Below are 18,803 nucleotides of genomic sequence, written 5' to 3'. Positions count from 1 at the left end.
GGGGAGAGGGTCCAGCATTATGCTGCTCCTCCTGTTCCCTACATAGATTTACAGCATTTTCCATCCTCTGCCACTAGGCGGAGTGCAATGCATAAATCATCTACATTTTATTGGGTTCAGTGGTGAAAATTCCTATGCATTGACCGCCCCGTGGTGGTGTTTGCAGTCACCAGTTTTATGATATACTGTGTCAAGGAAGCAGGTTTTCCTATGTATTATACCAGTTGTCCAGGGTAGAAAAAATAGGTAGTAGGACAGCACCACTTACTTGAATAAGCTTAAAAATACTTAGCGGCGGTGCTCGTGGCATCAGGTCTCGGCCTCAGAGACCCCCAAAGTTACCAGTAGAAATGAGGAAAGTCACGGCACTCCAAAAGCTTCCTTAGTCAGTGTTCTTTATTCCACCAAAAGTACAGAAGCAACGTTTCGACAATATAGTCTTTATCAAGCTACATAAAAAAGTTGTCCAGGGTAAATACATTGTGAATATGGTGTTTAGAATGAGCACCATATTTATGAAGCACTTAAAGTGGGTGAGTTTGGAAATTTTACACTTTTTGTATTAAAAATGTCTACCTCTTCATAAAACAAAAATGTTAATTCATGAGAATTCATGTTTTATGTTCCACGTTGCCTGGAAGTGTTTGATGCATGTGTACTGGGAAACTAGGTGGTACATGGGGCCCGGGAAGGGGGGCTCTCTGTATGCCCCTGAACTGGCTGCATATGTTACAAGCCATTTTTGTTTCCTATACAGTATATATATATAAAAAATTGTTTTTCTATTACTGTGGATATCAAGGATTTAGCTATATCAGTGCTGAGGCCAGGGGCAAATCGGCCATAGACCCTACAGGGAAATTTCCCGCTGGGCCACCCAAGCCCTCCTCACAGCCGACAGCCAGGTACATAATGATCTGATTCTTTCTTACGCACCTGGCCAGCAGCCGCAGGTGCCCTCCTGAATCCTCAGGACAGTGATACAGTTGAATACTGTGGAGCAGATGGCAGTATTATGTGCTGCACTGTGGTATTTGGTTCAGCTGGGACGGTGTATTGCTCTGCACTATGGTATTGTTGGCCCTGGCTAAATATTTTGCCCGGCCTTCATTCAATTTGGACCCGCCTGCAACATGGGGCCACTTTAACTTTTTTTTTTTTCCAGGGCCACTTTTAGCTCCCAGTCTGCCCTTGGCTGAGGCAGCAGTCAAATCTGGGCCCTGATGTCCTAAGAACACTATGGCCTCTCAGCCACGTAATAGAAGACACCAGAATTATAAATTTCACATGGCTGGTGGGCGTCTGGTACAGGAGTCTGGTGTATTGTGGTGCAGGAGCTTTGAAGTGCTTGGCAAGCGCTCCATCTTCTTTATTGTTTACATTGCTCTATACCGCAATGGGACAAACCAGCAATACCCAGCACAGCCACTACTAACAATACAGTTTGTGCAGTACTGAGCATGCACCCGAGCCCCTCTGCCTCTATAGAGTACATTCACATGGTGGAGTTTAACAAATGCACCCTTCTGTCATTTTTTTGTTAGCTTTTTTTTTTTTTTTTTTTGTAAATGCAACAAACCTACCTGCAGTTTACAAGCAGTTTTATGGCAGTTTTTGGCAATAAAAAAAAAAGTTGAAGGACTCCTTTTTGCCATTTTTTAAACATGTTTTTACACTGTCCTCACCACTTTAGAGTGGCAGGGGCTGGAACGAGACTTCGGTTCCAGCACATTTACAATCATTTACACAAGAAAAAAGACATAAAACAGGAGAAAAAAACTACCCCAGTCCGGGGCTGACTGAATGCCAGAGGTGCACCTAATTTATGATGAGGCCCATGTCTCGTCAAATTAGGCGAATGCTCCGGCAGCACAGGGGGAGGGGGGGGGGACAAAGGTCAGCGTAAAAAGCCAGTCTCTCTAAATGACGCCCATTAGACACCTGCCATGGTTTCCAGCGGCGTCCTTGCAGAAACATGTCCTTTCTTGGTGCAGTCACAGTAATAAACCACGGCCACATGAACAGCAACTTGGTCTCCTATTGAAAACAGTGGGAGCCACTTACGGGAGCCACTTTGTTATTTTGGTGCAGAATTCCAGCCAAATTCCACGAGGCTTGAAAACAGTTGAATGGAGTCAGATGACCAGTTTTGGACCTCCAACAATCTAATACTGATGGGATATCGAAAAGATAGACCATCGATTTGAAAAACCTGCATAACCCCTCTAAGTTATGCCCCTGCTAGATACCTAGAAGGCAATTTATCAAACTGGTGTAAAGTAGAACTGGCTTAGTTTCCCATAGCAACCAATCAGATTTTACCTTTCATTTTGGACACCTCCTTTGGAAAATGAAAGGAGCAATCTGATTGGTTTCTATGGGCAACTAAACCAGTTCTACTTTACGTAAATATATGGTAGTGCCTGCGCTAACGCTGTTAAATATTCTCTATATGCACTCAGGCAGACAGAGCCGCTGCTTGGTACCTAAATGGATTACGGCTGCTCCGATCCAAAGTGGTAAATATAACAAGGAAAATGAACAAACTAATGTTCGGTACCAGCGCTGGGGATGTAGTAGATTAAATAGGTTTGGTAATTACCTTGTCCCGGCGGGACCTGGGGTATGGTCAAATGGGATATGCACCGACTATCCGGTCTGGCAGTTGGATGGAATAATTCTGCAGTGCTTCTTGTTTGCTTGTTGCTTCTTGCTCGACCTCAGAGCGCGTATGCCGCCCCGGCCGGTGGCTGGCGTGCGCGCGAGGGAGCTGTGTTGGTACAGGGTTCCGGAACGTGCGGCGTGACGTCACGACTAACCTACGGAGTAATCCAGAGACCAAAAACGATCCAACACGTTTCAAAGCCTACGGGCTTCTTCGTCAGGGATAGTTGTTCTGTTTGTGTTCTGGGTTAAGTAGGTGCCCGGTCCCCATGGCAACTGCTATTTGTTACTTCATCAAACATACTGCATAAAGTCCTGCATAAAATCCTATATGGATAAAGGGTAGCGTCCACTTGTCTATAAAAAACATCAACTGGGTTTCACAATAATGATTATTTAAAATGCAAATAACTCCATCTCGCGGTTGAGGCCATTTGGTGCTAGGGAGTTCAATCTGAAGATCCACTTACTTTCGCATCTCGACATTTGTTTAATGATATCTCCACCTCTCAGATTTGGTTTTATTTTTTCAATACCCCCAAAAAAAGAACCGGCAAACCTACCTGCGTGATGTTGGGTATAATGACGGGACAGAGGGTGTCCCTCATATTTTTTCTTTATATTATTGAGATGTTCCCCCATCCTAGTTTTTAATTCACGTTTGGTTCGGCCCACATATATTTTAAAACATGGACATTTAATAAAGTATATCACACCTCGGGTATTGCATGAAATATACTGACTGATTTTATATTTGTGGTGATTGTCCCCTATTTCGCATACGCGCTCTGAGGTCGAGCAAGAAGCAACAAGCAAACAAGAAGCACTGCAGAATTATTCCATCCAACTGCCAGACCGGATAGTCGGTGCATATCCCATTTGACCATACCCCAGGTCCCGCCGGGACAAGGTAATTACCAAACCTATTTAATCTACTACATCCCCAGCGCTGGTACCGAACATTAGTTTGTTCAGTTCTACTTTACACCAGTTTGATAAATGACCCCCCTAATATTCTATGGCAGTCAATGTCCCCCACTGATGTTTTAGTCTACTTTCCCTTTAATAAATCTTCACATTTATATAGCATCTGGACCCTGCAGAAAAAAAGAAAAGAAAAGAAAGAAAGCCGATAGTTCTACAAACCACCAAATGATTGATATCATGTTTATTTTCACCTGCTTTGTTCCAGAAGACTTGACTTTTTTCCTTTACCGTCTCTCGTTTGCTTAACATGTCTCACAATCGCAGTGAAAGCTTTCGGGCATTCGGCATTGTGAACGTTACCACACCCAGAGCGACTGCCAGATATCATCATGTACTCGGTACCTGCGAGGCTGGATTTCTTGCTGGGATAAATTCATACAAGCATGAAGGTTACAGGCTGACCTAAATTGTACAAGCAGCACAAACCTGAGGCAGATCACGGCTCCGGCACACATCTCCTCCTCTTCTATTGTCACACCAGAAGTGATTTCTAATTGTTTTTGCTGTTTTTCAAATGTGACATCAGGAAATGGCTGCAATTCCAGATTTATCATTGTATAACTAGATGGATTTTTAATTCAGGAACCTAGGAGAGCCGGGTGACAACCCTCACCAGAGCTACCATCTCCTATTTCCAGTGTATAGGTCTCGTGGGCAATGTGGTGACTTCTGTTACCAAGGGGAATTTAGACACTGTATGTAGGTATTATTTGAGAACTGAATGTAATATTGTGTGTGAAGTATACAACAGTGTTATTTGAGCACTATCTGGTAGTACAGTCCTGATCAAAAGTTTAAGACCACTTGAAAAATGGCAAAAAATCATATTTAGCATGGCTGGATCTTAACAAGGTACCAAGTAGAGCTTCAACATGCAACAAGAAGAAATGGGAGTGAGACAAAACATTTTTTGAGCATTCAATTTAATGAAAACTGAAGAAAAAAGCACCCCAGACCATTATGGCGCCCCCTCCACTGTGGCGCGTAGAAAACATCTCAGGTGGGATCTGCTTGTCATGCCAGTAACGTTGGAAACCATCAGGACCATCAAGGTTAAATTTTTTCTCATCAGAGAATAAAACTTTCTTCCACCTTTGAATGTCCCATGTTTGGTGCTCTCTTGCAAAGTCCAAATGAGCAGTTCTGTGGCGTTCAAGGAGACGAGGTCTTTTAAGATGTTTTTTGTTATCGAAGCCCTTCAGTCTCAGATGCCGTCTGATGGTTATGGGGCTGCAGTCAGCACCAGTAAGGGCCTTAATTTGGGTCGAGGATCGTCCAGTGTCTTGACGGACAGCCAATTGGATCCTCCGGCTCAGTGCTGATGACATTTTTTTGGCTCTTCCACTTGACTTTTTTGTTCCATAACCTTCAGGATCATTTAAGAATATCCAAATGACTGTCTTACTGCGTCCCACCTCAGCAGCGATGGCGCGCTGTGAGAGACCCTGCTTATGCAGTTCAACAACCCGACCACGTTCAAAAAGGGAGAGTTTTTTTGCCTTTGCCATCACAAAGTGTGACTACCTGACAGAAAATGACAATGAATCCACATCTTTGCACAGATTTGGCCTTTTAAATGCATGTGGTCCTAAACTTTTGATCAGCTGAAAAACAGCCTGTTTCAGTTTAATCGTTATTTTCAATTAATTGAATGCTCAAAAAATTTTTTGTCTCACTCTCATTTCTTCTTGTTGCATGTTGAAGCTCTACTGGGAACCTTGTTGAGATCCAACAATGTAAAATATGATTTTTTGCCATTTTTCAAGTGGTCTTAAACTTTTGATCAGGACTGTATTAGGCTACATTCACACGACAGTAAGTGTTTTGCAGTTGACAAATTGCGGATCCGCAAAACACAGATGCCGGCCGTGTGTGTTCCGCATTTTGTTGGCCGCACATGGCCAAAGCTATTTAGAAATTGCTTATTCTTGTCCGTTATTGCAGACAAGAATAGGACATGCTCTATATTTTTGCAGAGCCGCGGAACGGAACTACGGATGTGGACAGCACACAGTGTGCAGTCCACATCTTTTGAGGCCCCAGTGAAATGAATGGGTTTACAACTATTCCGCAAAATTGCGGAACGGATGCTGACCCAGAATTACTGAATGCATCCTTATTTGGATATTGTATGGTCATACAGTGGTTTTATTACATGGGCATTGTCCGCTGTCGAGGTCACTGTTAAGGGGATGGGGCGCTGGGGAGGTCAACTTTAAATCACAATCATGGTCCAATCACAGCAGAGCGTCACAGCCAGGGAAGAGGTTATATTTTTTTTCTCCCAGGCTGTGACGCTCCGCTGTGATTGGACCACGCTACAGCCAGGAAAAAGGAGACGCCCATTGAGAAACAGGGCAGTCTCTTCCTCCCCGTACCGATGCTATTCATTAGCATACCAGCAGGTAAAACTGCAGGGGGCACAGCGGGTGAACGGAGCGGCGCCCAGACAAACTAGTAAGCAATATTACATCCGTACACAGTCCCCTACATATCCTGCTAGTTATTTCATAATGTCTGGACCCATGAAAGGTCCTCTTTAAGGGGGCGCGGTGATGGTGACTGTTATGGGGAATAGTTCAAAATAAAATAAGCAGTGTGTAGCTAACGGGGTATATAGCGTTACTAGCGAGGGCATGGATTGGCTTCCTGGGCACCCTTGAAACAAATCCAATGAACACACAAACAACCAACGCTTCATAGTCGGGCAGCGCACAACACATGCTATTACATGCAGCGATCTCCTCTGCAATATGGGGAGGAGCGATCGCTATGCCAACGCTAGTCCACATACTGTCGAGTGGTTTGCCAGCTGTTAGCGCGATCTGCTGTCGGCAACCACTGATTTTTAAGCATGCTTAAAAATCATAATTGCCTAATGAAGAAGCGTTTGTTCATTCATCAGGCAATCGGCAGCAGTATTATACTGCAAGATGATCGCTAAAGAGCTTTCATATGGACGCTTGTTAGCGATCATCTGCCGTAAAAATCGGCAGGTGTAATATAGGCTAAGGGCTCATGCACACGACCGTATGTATTTTGCGGTCGACAAAATAAAGATCCGCAAAAAATACGAATGACGCCTGCGTGCAGAACGGAACATCTGACCCCTAATAGAACAGTCCTGGCCTTGTCCGTAATGCGGATAATAATAGTACATGTTCTATTGTTTTGCAGAACGGACATATGGAAACGGACTGCACATGGTGTAATGTCCGTTTTTTTTTTGCGGACCCACTGATTGGTTTCACATGCGTTCCACAAAAAAAACGGAACAGACATGGAAAGAAAATACATTCGTGTGCATAAGCCCTTAAGTGTCAACCCAAATCCTTCCCCACCATGTCATCCACCAAAGTTATGACTGCCTCCATAAAATGTGCTCCAGTCGTACCACTAATATAATAAACTTCTGTGTCATATAATATTTAGATGCTCATAAAAATGACTGTAGTAACGGAATAAGAACAGCTTTGTACGCGCACAAGAACAACAGATGTTCAGTCTTAAAAACATAGACACTATCTGGGCAAATGCACCAAGGACTAATTTTCTAAGGATGTGTGTCCTAGGGAATTAGAAACACTTGGCAATGATTAATAATTGTGTGATGACACAATATGCTGTTTCCATGTTTAATATAACCTCTAAAAACAGCATGTAAATCACTCAATAAATCCATCATCACTGAAGACTGACTATTAGCACGTTCGCCTAGGTCCACAATGTGGTAGGCACAGCATTCTTGGAAATTCTTTTGACGTATACGTCTGATGTTGTAAAGGTAAACTGACTTATGCAACTATATGCCTGTGCAGCTAAATATGCCTGCCATTGAGAAAAATGTATGCACTATTCTATAAATCTGGGACTGTTGGATCCCAATGTATACCGGGCAAGTAAATGCCACAAGGACCCCCTTTTGGCATACGTTTGCCTGATACATTCTATGGATACGTCAGCATTTAAGTCACATTTTCCCAGCATATGCTCTGTCCGTTTGTTGTCCGAATTGAGCCTAATTCAGACTAATCAAGACAGAAGCCAAAGTTAGACTGGGTTTACAAAGGGGTTGAGGGGTTGTCCAGCTTTCCAGGGTTTTCTAAGAAAACGCAATTCATACTTTAAAAAAAAAAAAAAACACAACTAGAGATGACTGAAGTTTTGAAAAATTCAATTCAGCAGCTTCGCCAAATTTCGTCAAGAAATTAGATTAGTTACGAATTATCGCTTTTCATTGTATGGAGCGGGCGCTATGATGGGAAACGGTGATCGTGCCACCAATACCCCCCCCCCCCCGTCATTTTAAACCCTCAGATACCACGTTCAATGCTGATCGGGGCATCTTTGACTCACATTCAGCCTTTCAAGGGTTTATCGGGAGTTAAAAAAAATACTCACCTCATCCACTTGCCATCCTCTCCAGTCTTGATTGAAGAAAACCCGTCAAAGGACCTGTGGCGAACATGATGACGTCACCGCGCACACCCAGCGTGATCACATTAATTATTTGATTAATCCTGAATATTGGGATCATTTGATTTTATCCATCCTGGAACAGACTGCACCTTATGTGATGTACATATTTAACTTCCATGAGCAACAGTCTTCACTGCAGAGGAACTGGGGTGGGAATACCAGGCTTGTCAATCACTTCCTGTAATTTCCATGGTGTAGGCTTATATACTTTCTTATCGCAAAAACCAGATGATCTTTTTCTTTCATCCCCCCCACCCCAAACTACTATACAATATAGGGCACTGTACTTGGTATACTGTTAAGAGGCTGTAGCACTCATCCAAGGACCATGGCTGCTGCAAACAGGTGACTGGCAAGATCCATATCCACATGAATGACAGGACCCAAGGTGTCCCAGCAAAGGATTTCCCAAAATATCACACTGCCATCATCAGTTTCACTTCTTCCGAAAGTGCATCTCGGAGAGACACACATAGAGGCAACCATCCAAATGACATACATCAAATTGGGGTTCATCAAACAAGGCCACTTTCTTCCCTGGTCCAGTTTTGATGCTCACATGCCCATTGTAGCCATTTTCAGCAGAAGATTCAGGTCAGCATGGGCACTCTGACCTGACTGTGCCTATGTAGCCCCACACCCAGTAGGTTGGGATTCCCTGTGAACTTAGAAACTGCATGGCCAAACATAGGAGTTAGCAAGATAACCTGCCACTACAGCCATTCAGACTTTACTGCAGTGAAGGACACCATCACATTTGGACACGTCCTGGCCAGACGGAGTGCCTTTAAAACCCTGTATCCCGCAGTGGACACTACAACCATTATTGCCCAGGTCCTGTTGTCAGCCATAGATGCATAGTGCAGTGGGGCTGTGCATTACATGGGTTTTTGCCATTTTGGCTGTGGAGCTTCGTGAATGAAACCCCGATGCTGCCAGCAGGTCGAGAGAAGGTCTTAGGGGACTAAGGGGGAGATTTACCACAACAGTAGTATACAAAAGTTGCAGACGTGTCCTCCCACTGCTTGCCAAATAAAATAAAGTGTAGCTGAAATCTATGCCAACTCCTATCTGCTGTAAATTTACATTTCTGGTGCACTGAAAGTCAGAAGATGCACCATATTAGGAAACCTGTCTTTCTTAATAAATTTGGACCATCTTACACCAGTGTACTTTTTTTTGTAAGACTGAAGTATGAAACCCCAGTATTAGTAAATTTCTCCCTAAGAGAGAGAATCCAGACCAGCAGTGAGAAAGAAAGAGACTGCATAAGTGTGAGTAACCGCTATTATACACCATAATTTTGCCTCTATTGGAACTGTGTGCCCTCATCTGAAAAACTAACCAAGTATTGAACTGTGTAACCACCAAGCTTATCTGCCTAAGTAAAGCAGAACTTTGTTTGCACTTCACAGCCTCCCCCTTATCACGTCATCAATGTCCTGCTGGCTCTTGGCCACATTACACCAGGATAAGATCCAGCCCTCACTATATATACACGACTCCTGCACAGAAGCACCGCTATCTCTACACAGGAAAAGCTGAGAGAAGGCCGCGGGGCTCACAGGAGTGCCAATGCCATATCAAACAGCTGATCGGAGGGGTCCTGGGTGTCAGATCCCCACCGATCAGATACTGATGACCTATCCAGAGGATAGCAATCAATTAAACGGTAACGGCAGCTTGACAAGGGCTACCATGTAGCCAAAACGTTGCACTATGGCTTTCTGTGTACACATTCGTTGAAGTGACGTCTAATAAAGGAATACCTGGAGATGCTGCAGTTACCGATTAATTGATTGCTATTCGGTGGACTGCTGAGGATCTGTGGTCGTGGTTTGGCTGGTGCATTCCGGTAAGGTCGATAAGGCCCGTGGATGCTGCTCTACAACGCTATTTACTACTATCCAGAGGATAGGTCATCAGCATTAAAATGTCAGAAAACCCCTTTAACTAGAAATATTTATGGGGGATATACTTAGGAGGAAGCCATAGGCGAAACATGCATTGGGGTGGGAGTCATTTTATTGGTTGGTATTATTTCATTTTTTGATATATTGGTGACTTTATGCTATTTCTGGAGATTTCTTTAACTTTATAGTATTTAACATTTTCCTGGGATGTATTTTTCCATATATATATCGTATTTCTAGTTACAGCACTTCCTTATCATTGATTGTATATGTATACCAATGATGCTCAACTGGTTGCCACTTTTTTGGAATTGCTGTATGTCTATTTTTAATCATATTTAATAAAATATATTTTTATTATTCTCTGGTGTTGATTTGGTAGGTGTTCTCAGCTCTCCAAAGATTAAGCTTTTATTTACCTATGTTCAGTGAATAGAAGTGAATAAAAGCTGTGATCCTTTACATCCATGAAGTGTTGCATTTCTATAGTACAGGGAGTGCAGAATTATTAGGCAAGTTGCATTTTTGAGGATTAATTTTATTATTGAACAACAACCATGTTCTCAATGAACCCAAAAAACTCATTAATATCAAAGCTGAATATTTTTGGAAGTAGTTTTTAGTTTGTTTTTAGTTTTAGCTATTTTAGGGGGATATCTGTGTGTGCAGGTGACTATTACTGTGCATAATTATTAGGCAACTTAACAAAAAACAAATATATACCCATTTCAATTATTTATTTTTACCAGTGAAACCAATATAACATCTCAACATTCACAAATATACATTTCTGACATTCAAAAACAAAACAAAAACAAATCAGTGACCAATATAGCCACCTTTCTTTGCAAGGACACTCAAAAGCCTGCCATCCATGGATTCTGTCAGTGTTTTGATCTGTTCACCATCAACATTGCGTGCAGCAGCAACCACAGCCTCCCAGACACTGTTCAGAGAGGTGTACTGTTTTCCCTCCTTGTAAATCTCACATTTGATGATGGACCACAGGTTCTCAAGGGGGTTCAGATCAGGTGAACAAGGAGGCCATGTCATTAGATTTTCTTCTTTTATACCCTTTCTTGCCAGCCACGCTGTGGAGTACTTGGACGCGTGTGATGGAGCATTGTCCTGCATGAAAATCATGTTTTTCTTGAAGGATGCAGACTTCTTCCTGTACCACTGCTTGAAGAAGGTGTCTTCCAGAAACTGGCAGTAGGACTGGGAGTTGAGCTTGACTCCATCCTCAACCCGAAAAGGCCCCACAAGCTCATCTTTGATGATACCAGCCCAAACCAGTACTCCACCTCCACCTTGCTGGCGTCTGAGTCGGACTGGAGCTCTCTGCCCTTTACCAATCCAGCCACGGGCCCATCCATCTGGCCCATCAAGACTCACTCTCATTTCATCAGTCCATAAAACCTTAGAAAAATCAGTCTTGAGATATTTCTTGGCCCAGTCTTGACGTTTCAGCTTGTGTGTCTTGTTCAGTGGTGGTCGTCTTTCAGCCTTTCTTACCTTGGCCATGTCTCTGAGTATTGCACACCTTGTGCTTTTGGGCACTCCAGTGATGTTGCAGCTCTGAAATATGGCCAAACTGGTGGCAAGTGGCATCTTGGCAGCTACACGCTTGACTTTTCTCAGTTCATGGGCAGTTATTTTGCGCCTTGGTTTTTCCACACGCTTCTTGCGACCCTGTTGACTATTTTGAATGAAACGCTTGATTGTTCGATGATCACGCTTCAGAAGCTTTGCAATTTTAAGAGTGCTGCATCCCTCTGCAAGATATCTCACTATTTTTGACTTTTCTGAGCCTGTCAAGTCCTTCTTTTGACCCATTTTGCCAAAGGAAAGGAAGTTGCCTAATAATTATGCACACCTAATATAGGGTGTTGATGTCATTAGACCACACCCCTTCTCATTACAGAGATGCACATCACCTAATATGCTTAATTGGTAGTAGGCTTTCGAGCCTATACAGCTTGGAGTAAGACAACATGCATAAAGAGGATGATGTGGTCAAAATACTAATTTGCCTAATAATTCTGCACGCAGTGTATTGTGCCTGGCAGGGGCGTAGCTAAAGGCTCATGGGCCCTGGTGCAAGAGTGCAGCTTTGGCCTCCTTCCCTCAGTGCTTTGTGGCCAGGGGAAGGGAAGCACATAGCCTTCGTGCTGCTGGGGGCAAAAATTGAAACGGCACCCCCCACCAATGCCAAATTCTTGACCTAACCCCTTCCCTCCAGCCAGAGGTGTAACTTGACCTGCATGCACTTTCTACAATACTGGTGTCTTCTTATGCGTCTAAGGGTCTTTGGGCCCCCTCAGGCTCCTGGGCCTGGTAGCGACTGCTACCTCTGCAACCCCTATAGCTACGCCCCTGGTGCCTGGTGACTTTGAAGTTGGGTCCCTGGACTTATGGCACCATGCGCCCAGTGAGGGTTGTGCTATTGTGCTGCTTCATGTCCACTTTCTTGTCACCATGTTAATGTCTTCTTTCAGATTTCACAACTACTGAGACAATATGAACACACATTGAGCGCACGGTGACATTTGTAATATAAAAATACTTTTATTCTTTGCTCTCAGTGTCATCAGAACATAAATCAGCATGCGAGTCTGACAGGTTTCTAAATCTTTCATTATATCCTCTAGTTGTCCGTCCTCGAATCTTGGTGGTGACCCAATACTTCTGAGAATGCATGTATATCTTGCATAACTTAAACTTGCGAATAACAATAAGCACTAGCTTCACGAATATGGGAGATCTCAGAGTGTAAAATATAAAGATTTGAACACCCTGGGTATAGGAGATAAAATAAGAGCATTAGGAACAGTTCAGCAAAATCTAGCCTCACAGGGGTTGTCGTATCAGGAAAATGTAGCATATGGATATCATAAAGAAGGTCCCCTGTTTGGGACCCCCCTCCTTTATCAGCCTGAGTGAATTACAGACTGTTTTACATGGTTGGCAATCAAATTTAATACCCAGCAACGAACTGTACACCCTACTGAGAAACTTCCCCGTGACCCATTGCCCAGGAGGCCACAAGGGCCCTCTTTATGGCCACCAGTTACAAAAAAAAATGACCTGATGGTCCCTGCTTTTGTTACTTATGTGCCCAGCTGGTCCCTGCAGGTGCCCTTCTGAATTCAGCTGTATCACCATCCTCAGGACACAGGTGTCTCAGACTACAGGCTGTAAGAGGCCTGTGGCTTGCACTGCGGTTGGTAGCATGGAACGATACCTAAAATATATATATTTTTTTTAACTTTCAGCAGTCCCTTAGGGGCACTATAAGAGCCAATACTAGGGGTACAATAAAGGGAACTGTCTCTTCATTCAATAAATACTTTTGAGACTAAAAAGTAGAGGTCCAACCTCTGGGACCCCACAGATTACTAGAACATAGGGACTAGGTCCTTTAGGGTCAGTCCTTGTACAATGGCTCTCCTTGCCACCTACTGTGCAGGGAAATACTGTACTAGCACTGCAGACCCTTCATTCTGAGGACTGTTGCCCTTGCGAAAGTTGGACCCTCATCAATCAATAGTCAATAGAATATTCTAGCCATACGCTGCACATTTGTTTATTAGTACCATCTACAGTATCACATACTTGTTATAAACTTTTTCTAGAGTCCTTAGATGTTAAAGTCATTTACCTGAGTTGAACAGCATAGGCAAAATATGAAGCTGAAAATTAAATAAGTATTGTCATCAGTCTCTATGAGCATCAAATAGCCAGCTACCCAGGTGATTCCCAGTAGAGACACGACAGAGAATGTGGCCAATATCTTCTTTAAAAAGGAAATTCTTTTTGTTCTAGGTACAAAACACAAAAAGACAATAATAGTGAATATCTATAATAAACTAGCTAATAAGGATTGTCTAGAGGGTTAGGTAGGGTAGGTAGGCTTTGGTCCCAATTTGGTGATGCTTTATGATTGTGGTACACTTCAGAACGATTTTCCAAAGTATACCGCCAAAGAAAGGCTGCAGTGTATGCCACACAGTGCTCTAAAACATCCATACAACCCTTTATAAAAAATAAAATAAAAGTATACCGTGGTATACAGTTTAGGGAGCATCACCGTTTAGCTTTCCTCTCGGCGTGCGTGCATCCGTCTCCATTGACTTTCAAAGGAGTTCATGCTGCATTCATCTTGGCTTCCCGACCCATGACGTACTACTACGTCATGGGAACCACTGCCTTCCCCCAATTTGACGTAATAGTACGTCATGGTGATCGCGTGGGCACCATAGCGGTGCGCGCGCGATCACTGCAGGGGCCCGGCAGTCCCTGGTAGCCGGGCCCCTGCTGTATCTGCCGGCATGCTATTGCTATGCTATTATTGTGTAAAACTTAAATAAATAAGAAAAAGTAGACATATTAGGTATTGCCATGTCCATAACGATCTTCTCTATAAAAAAGTCACATGACCTAATCCCTCAGGTAAACGCTGTAAAAATAAATAAATAAATAAAAACTGCGCCAAAACAACCACATTTTTGGTCCCCTTGCCCCATGAAGTGTAATAATGAATGATCAAAAAATCATATGTACCCAAAAATGGTACCAATAAAAACTACAACTCTTCCTGCAAAAAACGAGCCCCTGCACAAGACGATCGGCAGAAAAACAAAAAAATAGGGCGTTCAGAAAATGGAGATACAAAAACCTAATTTTTGAATTCAAAAATGCTTTATTATGTAAAACTGAAACAAATATCATAGAAAGTAGACATATTTGATATAATTGCGTCCGTAACAACCTATAAAAATAGCGCATGACCTTGCCTCACAAAAAACGTAATATAGAGCAATTAAAAATCATATGTACCCCAAAATAGTACCAATAAGACTGGCACCTTATCCTGTACTTTCCAAAATGTGGTAACTTTTTTGAGCTTCTACTGTAGGGGTGCATCACAGGGGCTTCAAATGGTACATGGCATCTAAAAACCAGTTCAGCTAAATCTGCCTTCCAAAAACCATATGGCGTTCCTTTCCTACTGCGCCCTGCCATGTGCCCGTAAAGCAGTTTACGATCACATGTGGGGTGTTTCTGTAAACCGCAGAATCAGGGTAATAAATATTGAGTTTTATTTGGCTGTTAACCCTTGCTTTGGTACTGGAAAAAATTGATTAAAATGTAAAATCTGCCAAAAAAGTGAAATTCAGAAATTTCATCTCCATTTTCCATTAATTCTTATGGAACACCTAAGTTTGTAAGGGTTAACAAAGTTTGTAAAATCAGTTTTGAATACCTTGAGGGGTGTTGCTTCTAAAATGGGATCATTTTTCGGTGGTTTCTATTATGTAAGCCTCACAAAGTGACTTCAGAGCTGAACTGGTCCTTAACCCCTTAGCCCTATTTCACATTAAGGACATGGCCATTTTTTGCAAATCTGACCAGTGTCACTTTAAGTGCTGATAACTTTAAAACGCTTTGACTTATCCAGGCCATTCTGAGACAGTTTTTTTGTCACATATTGTACTTCATGACACTGGTAAAATGAAGTAAAAAAAAATATCATGTTATTTATAAAAAAAATACCAAATTTACCAAAAAATAAAAAAAAATTGCAAATTTCCAAGTTTCAAATTCTCTACTTCTATAATACATAGTAATACCTCCAAAAATAGTTATTACTTTACATTCCCCATATTTCTACTTCATGTTTGGATCATTTTGGGAATGATATTTTATTTTTTGGGGATGTTACAAGGCTTAGAAGTTTAGAAGCAAATCTTGAAACTTTTCAGAAATTTTCAAAAACCCAATTTTTAGGGACCAGTTCAGGTCTGAAGTCACTTTGCGAGGCTTACATAATAGAAACCACCCAAAAATGACCCCATTCTATAAACTACACCCCTCAAGGTATTAAAAACTGATTTTACAAACTTTGTTAACCCTTTAGGTGTTCCACAAGAATTAATGGAAAATAGAGATACAATTTCAACATTTCACATTTTTGGCAGATTTTCCATTTTAATAATTTTTTTCCAGTTACAAAGCAAGGGTTAACAGCCAAACCAAACTCAATATTTGTGGCCCTGATTCTGTAGTTTACAGAAACACTCCATATGTGGTCGTAAACCGCTGTACGGGCACACGGCAGGGCGCAGAAGGAAAGGAATGCCATATGGTTTTTGGAAGGCAGGTTTTGCTGGACTGTTTTTTTTTACACCATGTCCCATTTGAAGCCCCCCTGATGCACCCCTAGAGTAGAAACTCCATAAAAGTGACCCCATCTAAGAAACTACACCCCTCAAGGTATTAAAAACTGATTTTACAAACGTCGTTAACCCTTTAGGTGTTCCACAAGAATTAATGGAAATAGAGATACAATTTCAAAATTTCACATTTTTGGCAGATTTTCCATTTTAATAATTTTTTTCCAGTTACAAAGCAAGGGTTAACAGCCAAACCAAACTCAATATTTATGGCCCTGATTCTGTAGTTTACAGAAACACCCCGTATGTGGTCGTAAACCGCTGTACGGGCACACGGCAGGGCGCAGAAGGAAAGGAATGCCATACGGTTTTTGGAAGGCAGGTTTTGCTGGATTGGTTTTTTTGACACCATGTCCCATTTGAAGCCCCCCTGATGCACTCCTAGAGTAGAAACTCCAAAAAGTGACCCCATTTTAGAAACTACGGGATAGGGTGGCAGTATTGCTGTACTAGTTTAGGGTACATATGATTTTTGGTTGCTCTATATTACACTTTTTGTGAGGCAAGGTAACAAGAAATAGCTGTTTTGGCACCGTTTTTATTTATTTTTATTTACAACATTCGTCTGACAGGTTAGATCATGTGATATTTTTATAGACCAGGTTGTCATGGATGCTGCGATACCTAATATGTATACTTTTTTTTTATGTAGGTTTTACACAATGATTTCATTTTTGAAGCAAAAAAAATTATGTTTTAGTGTTTCCATAGTCTGAGAGCCATAATTTTTTCAGTTTTTGGGCGATTACCTTGGGTAGGGTAGGATTTTTGCGGGATGAGATGACGGTTTTATTGGCACTATTTTGGGGTGCGTGCGACTTTTTGATCGCTTGCTATTACACTTTATGTGATGTAAGGTGACAAAAAATGGCTTTTTTTACACCGTTTTTATTTTTATTTTTTTACGGTATTCACCTGAGGGGTTACATCATGTGATATTTTTATAGAGCAAGTTATTACGGACGCTGCGATACCTAATATGTATACTTTCTTTTTATTTATGTAAGTTTTACACAATGATTTCATTTTTGAAGCAAAATAAATCATGTTTTAGTGTTTCCATAGTCTGAGAGCCATAATTTTTTTCAGTTTTTGGGCGATTACCTTAGGTAGGGTATGATTTTTGCGGGACGAGATGACGGTTTTATTGGCACTATTTTGGGGTGCATGTGACTTTTTGATCGCTTGCTATTACACTTTTTGTGATGTAAGGTGACAAAAAATTGTTTATTTAGCAGTTTTTATACTTTATTTTTTACGGTGTTCATCTGAGGGGTTAGGTCATGTGATATTTTAGAGCCAGTCGATATGGACGCGGCGATACCTAATATGTATACTTTTTTTTTATTTATGTAAGTTTTACACAATAATATCTGTTTTAAAACAAAAAAAATCATGTTTTAGTGTCTCCATATTCTGAGCCATAGTTTTTTTTATTTTTTGGGCAATTGTCTCAGGTAGGGGCTCATTTTTTGCGGGATGAGGTGATGGTTAAATTGGTTCTATTTTGGTGGGCAAACGCCTTTTTGATCGCTTGCTGTTGTACTTTTTGTGATGTAAGGTGACAAAAAAATGGTTTATTTAGCACAGTTTTTTTTTTTTTTTTTTAACGGTGTTCATCTGAGGGGTTAAGTCATGTGATATGTTTATAAAGCCGGTCGATACGGACACGGTGATACCTAATATGTATACTTTTTTTTTTTCCCTATTTTTTACTAATTTTTTTTTAACTTTATTTGGGGAAAATGACGTTTTGGTTTATTTTTACTTGAAACTTTTAATTTTTTGGGGGGGAAAACTTTATATTTTTTCAACTTTTTTTTTTCACTTTATTTTTTGTCCCACTTTGGGACTTGAACTTTTGGGGGTCTGATCCCCTTTACAATGCATTCCAATATTTCTGTATTGGAATGCATTGGCTGTATGAGTAATACTGTGTGTATTACTCATACAGCTTCCGGCCTGTGAGATCCAGGGGGCTGGATCTCACAGGCACGTCACAGGAAGGCGCTGCCTTCCATGTCATCGGGTCCCCCCTACAGCCGCATGGGGACCCGATGGCACCGCTGCCCACCGGATAAGGTAAAATCGCAAACCGCAGGTCTGAATTGACCTGCGGCTTGCGGCGAATGCCGATGCGGGGGGGGTCCCATGACCCCCCCGGGTTGTGACAGGATGTCCGCTGAATGATTTCAGCGGACATCCTGTTGCGATTAACCCCCGCCGCAATGCCATTTTAAAGTTAGGACATACCGGTACGTCCTGGGTCCTTAAGGACTCTGCAAACATGGCATACCGGTACGTCCTAAGTCCCTAAGGGGTTAAAAAGTGGGTTTTGGAAATTTTCCAAAAAATTTCAAGATTTGCTTCCAAACTTCTAAGGCTACTTTCACACTACCGTTTCTGGGTCCGCCTGTGAGATCCGTTTCAAGGCTCTCTCAAGCGGCCCAAAACGGATCAGTTTAGCCCCAATGCATTCTGAATGGATAAGGATCCGTTCAGAATGCATCAGTTTGCCTCCGTT

General features: G+C 42.0%; 1 protein-coding gene across 1 annotated transcript in view; it reads right to left on the bottom strand.

Moving 5' to 3' along the window:
- Positions 1-12,611: 12,611 nt before the first annotated feature.
- The window catches only part of ADGRG7 (adhesion G protein-coupled receptor G7), a 47,988-nt gene continuing 41,796 nt past the window's right edge, over positions 12,612-18,803 (bottom strand). Inside the window, exons 9-10 of the mRNA XM_040422105.1 lie at positions 13,705-13,864; positions 12,612-12,839 (exon numbers count right to left, since the gene is read on the bottom strand). Of these exons, the coding sequence (XP_040278039.1) occupies positions 12,612-12,839; positions 13,705-13,864 (388 nt within the window). The remainder of the gene's footprint in view (positions 12,840-13,704; positions 13,865-18,803) is intronic.

The sequence above is a fragment of the Bufo bufo genome, chromosome 3 (genome assembly GCF_905171765.1).
Source record: "Bufo bufo chromosome 3, aBufBuf1.1, whole genome shotgun sequence".
NCBI lineage: Eukaryota > Metazoa > Chordata > Amphibia > Anura > Bufonidae > Bufo > Bufo bufo.
The sequence above is the reverse complement of the archived record's forward strand: the minus strand, read 5'-3'. Positions and strand labels throughout refer to the sequence as shown.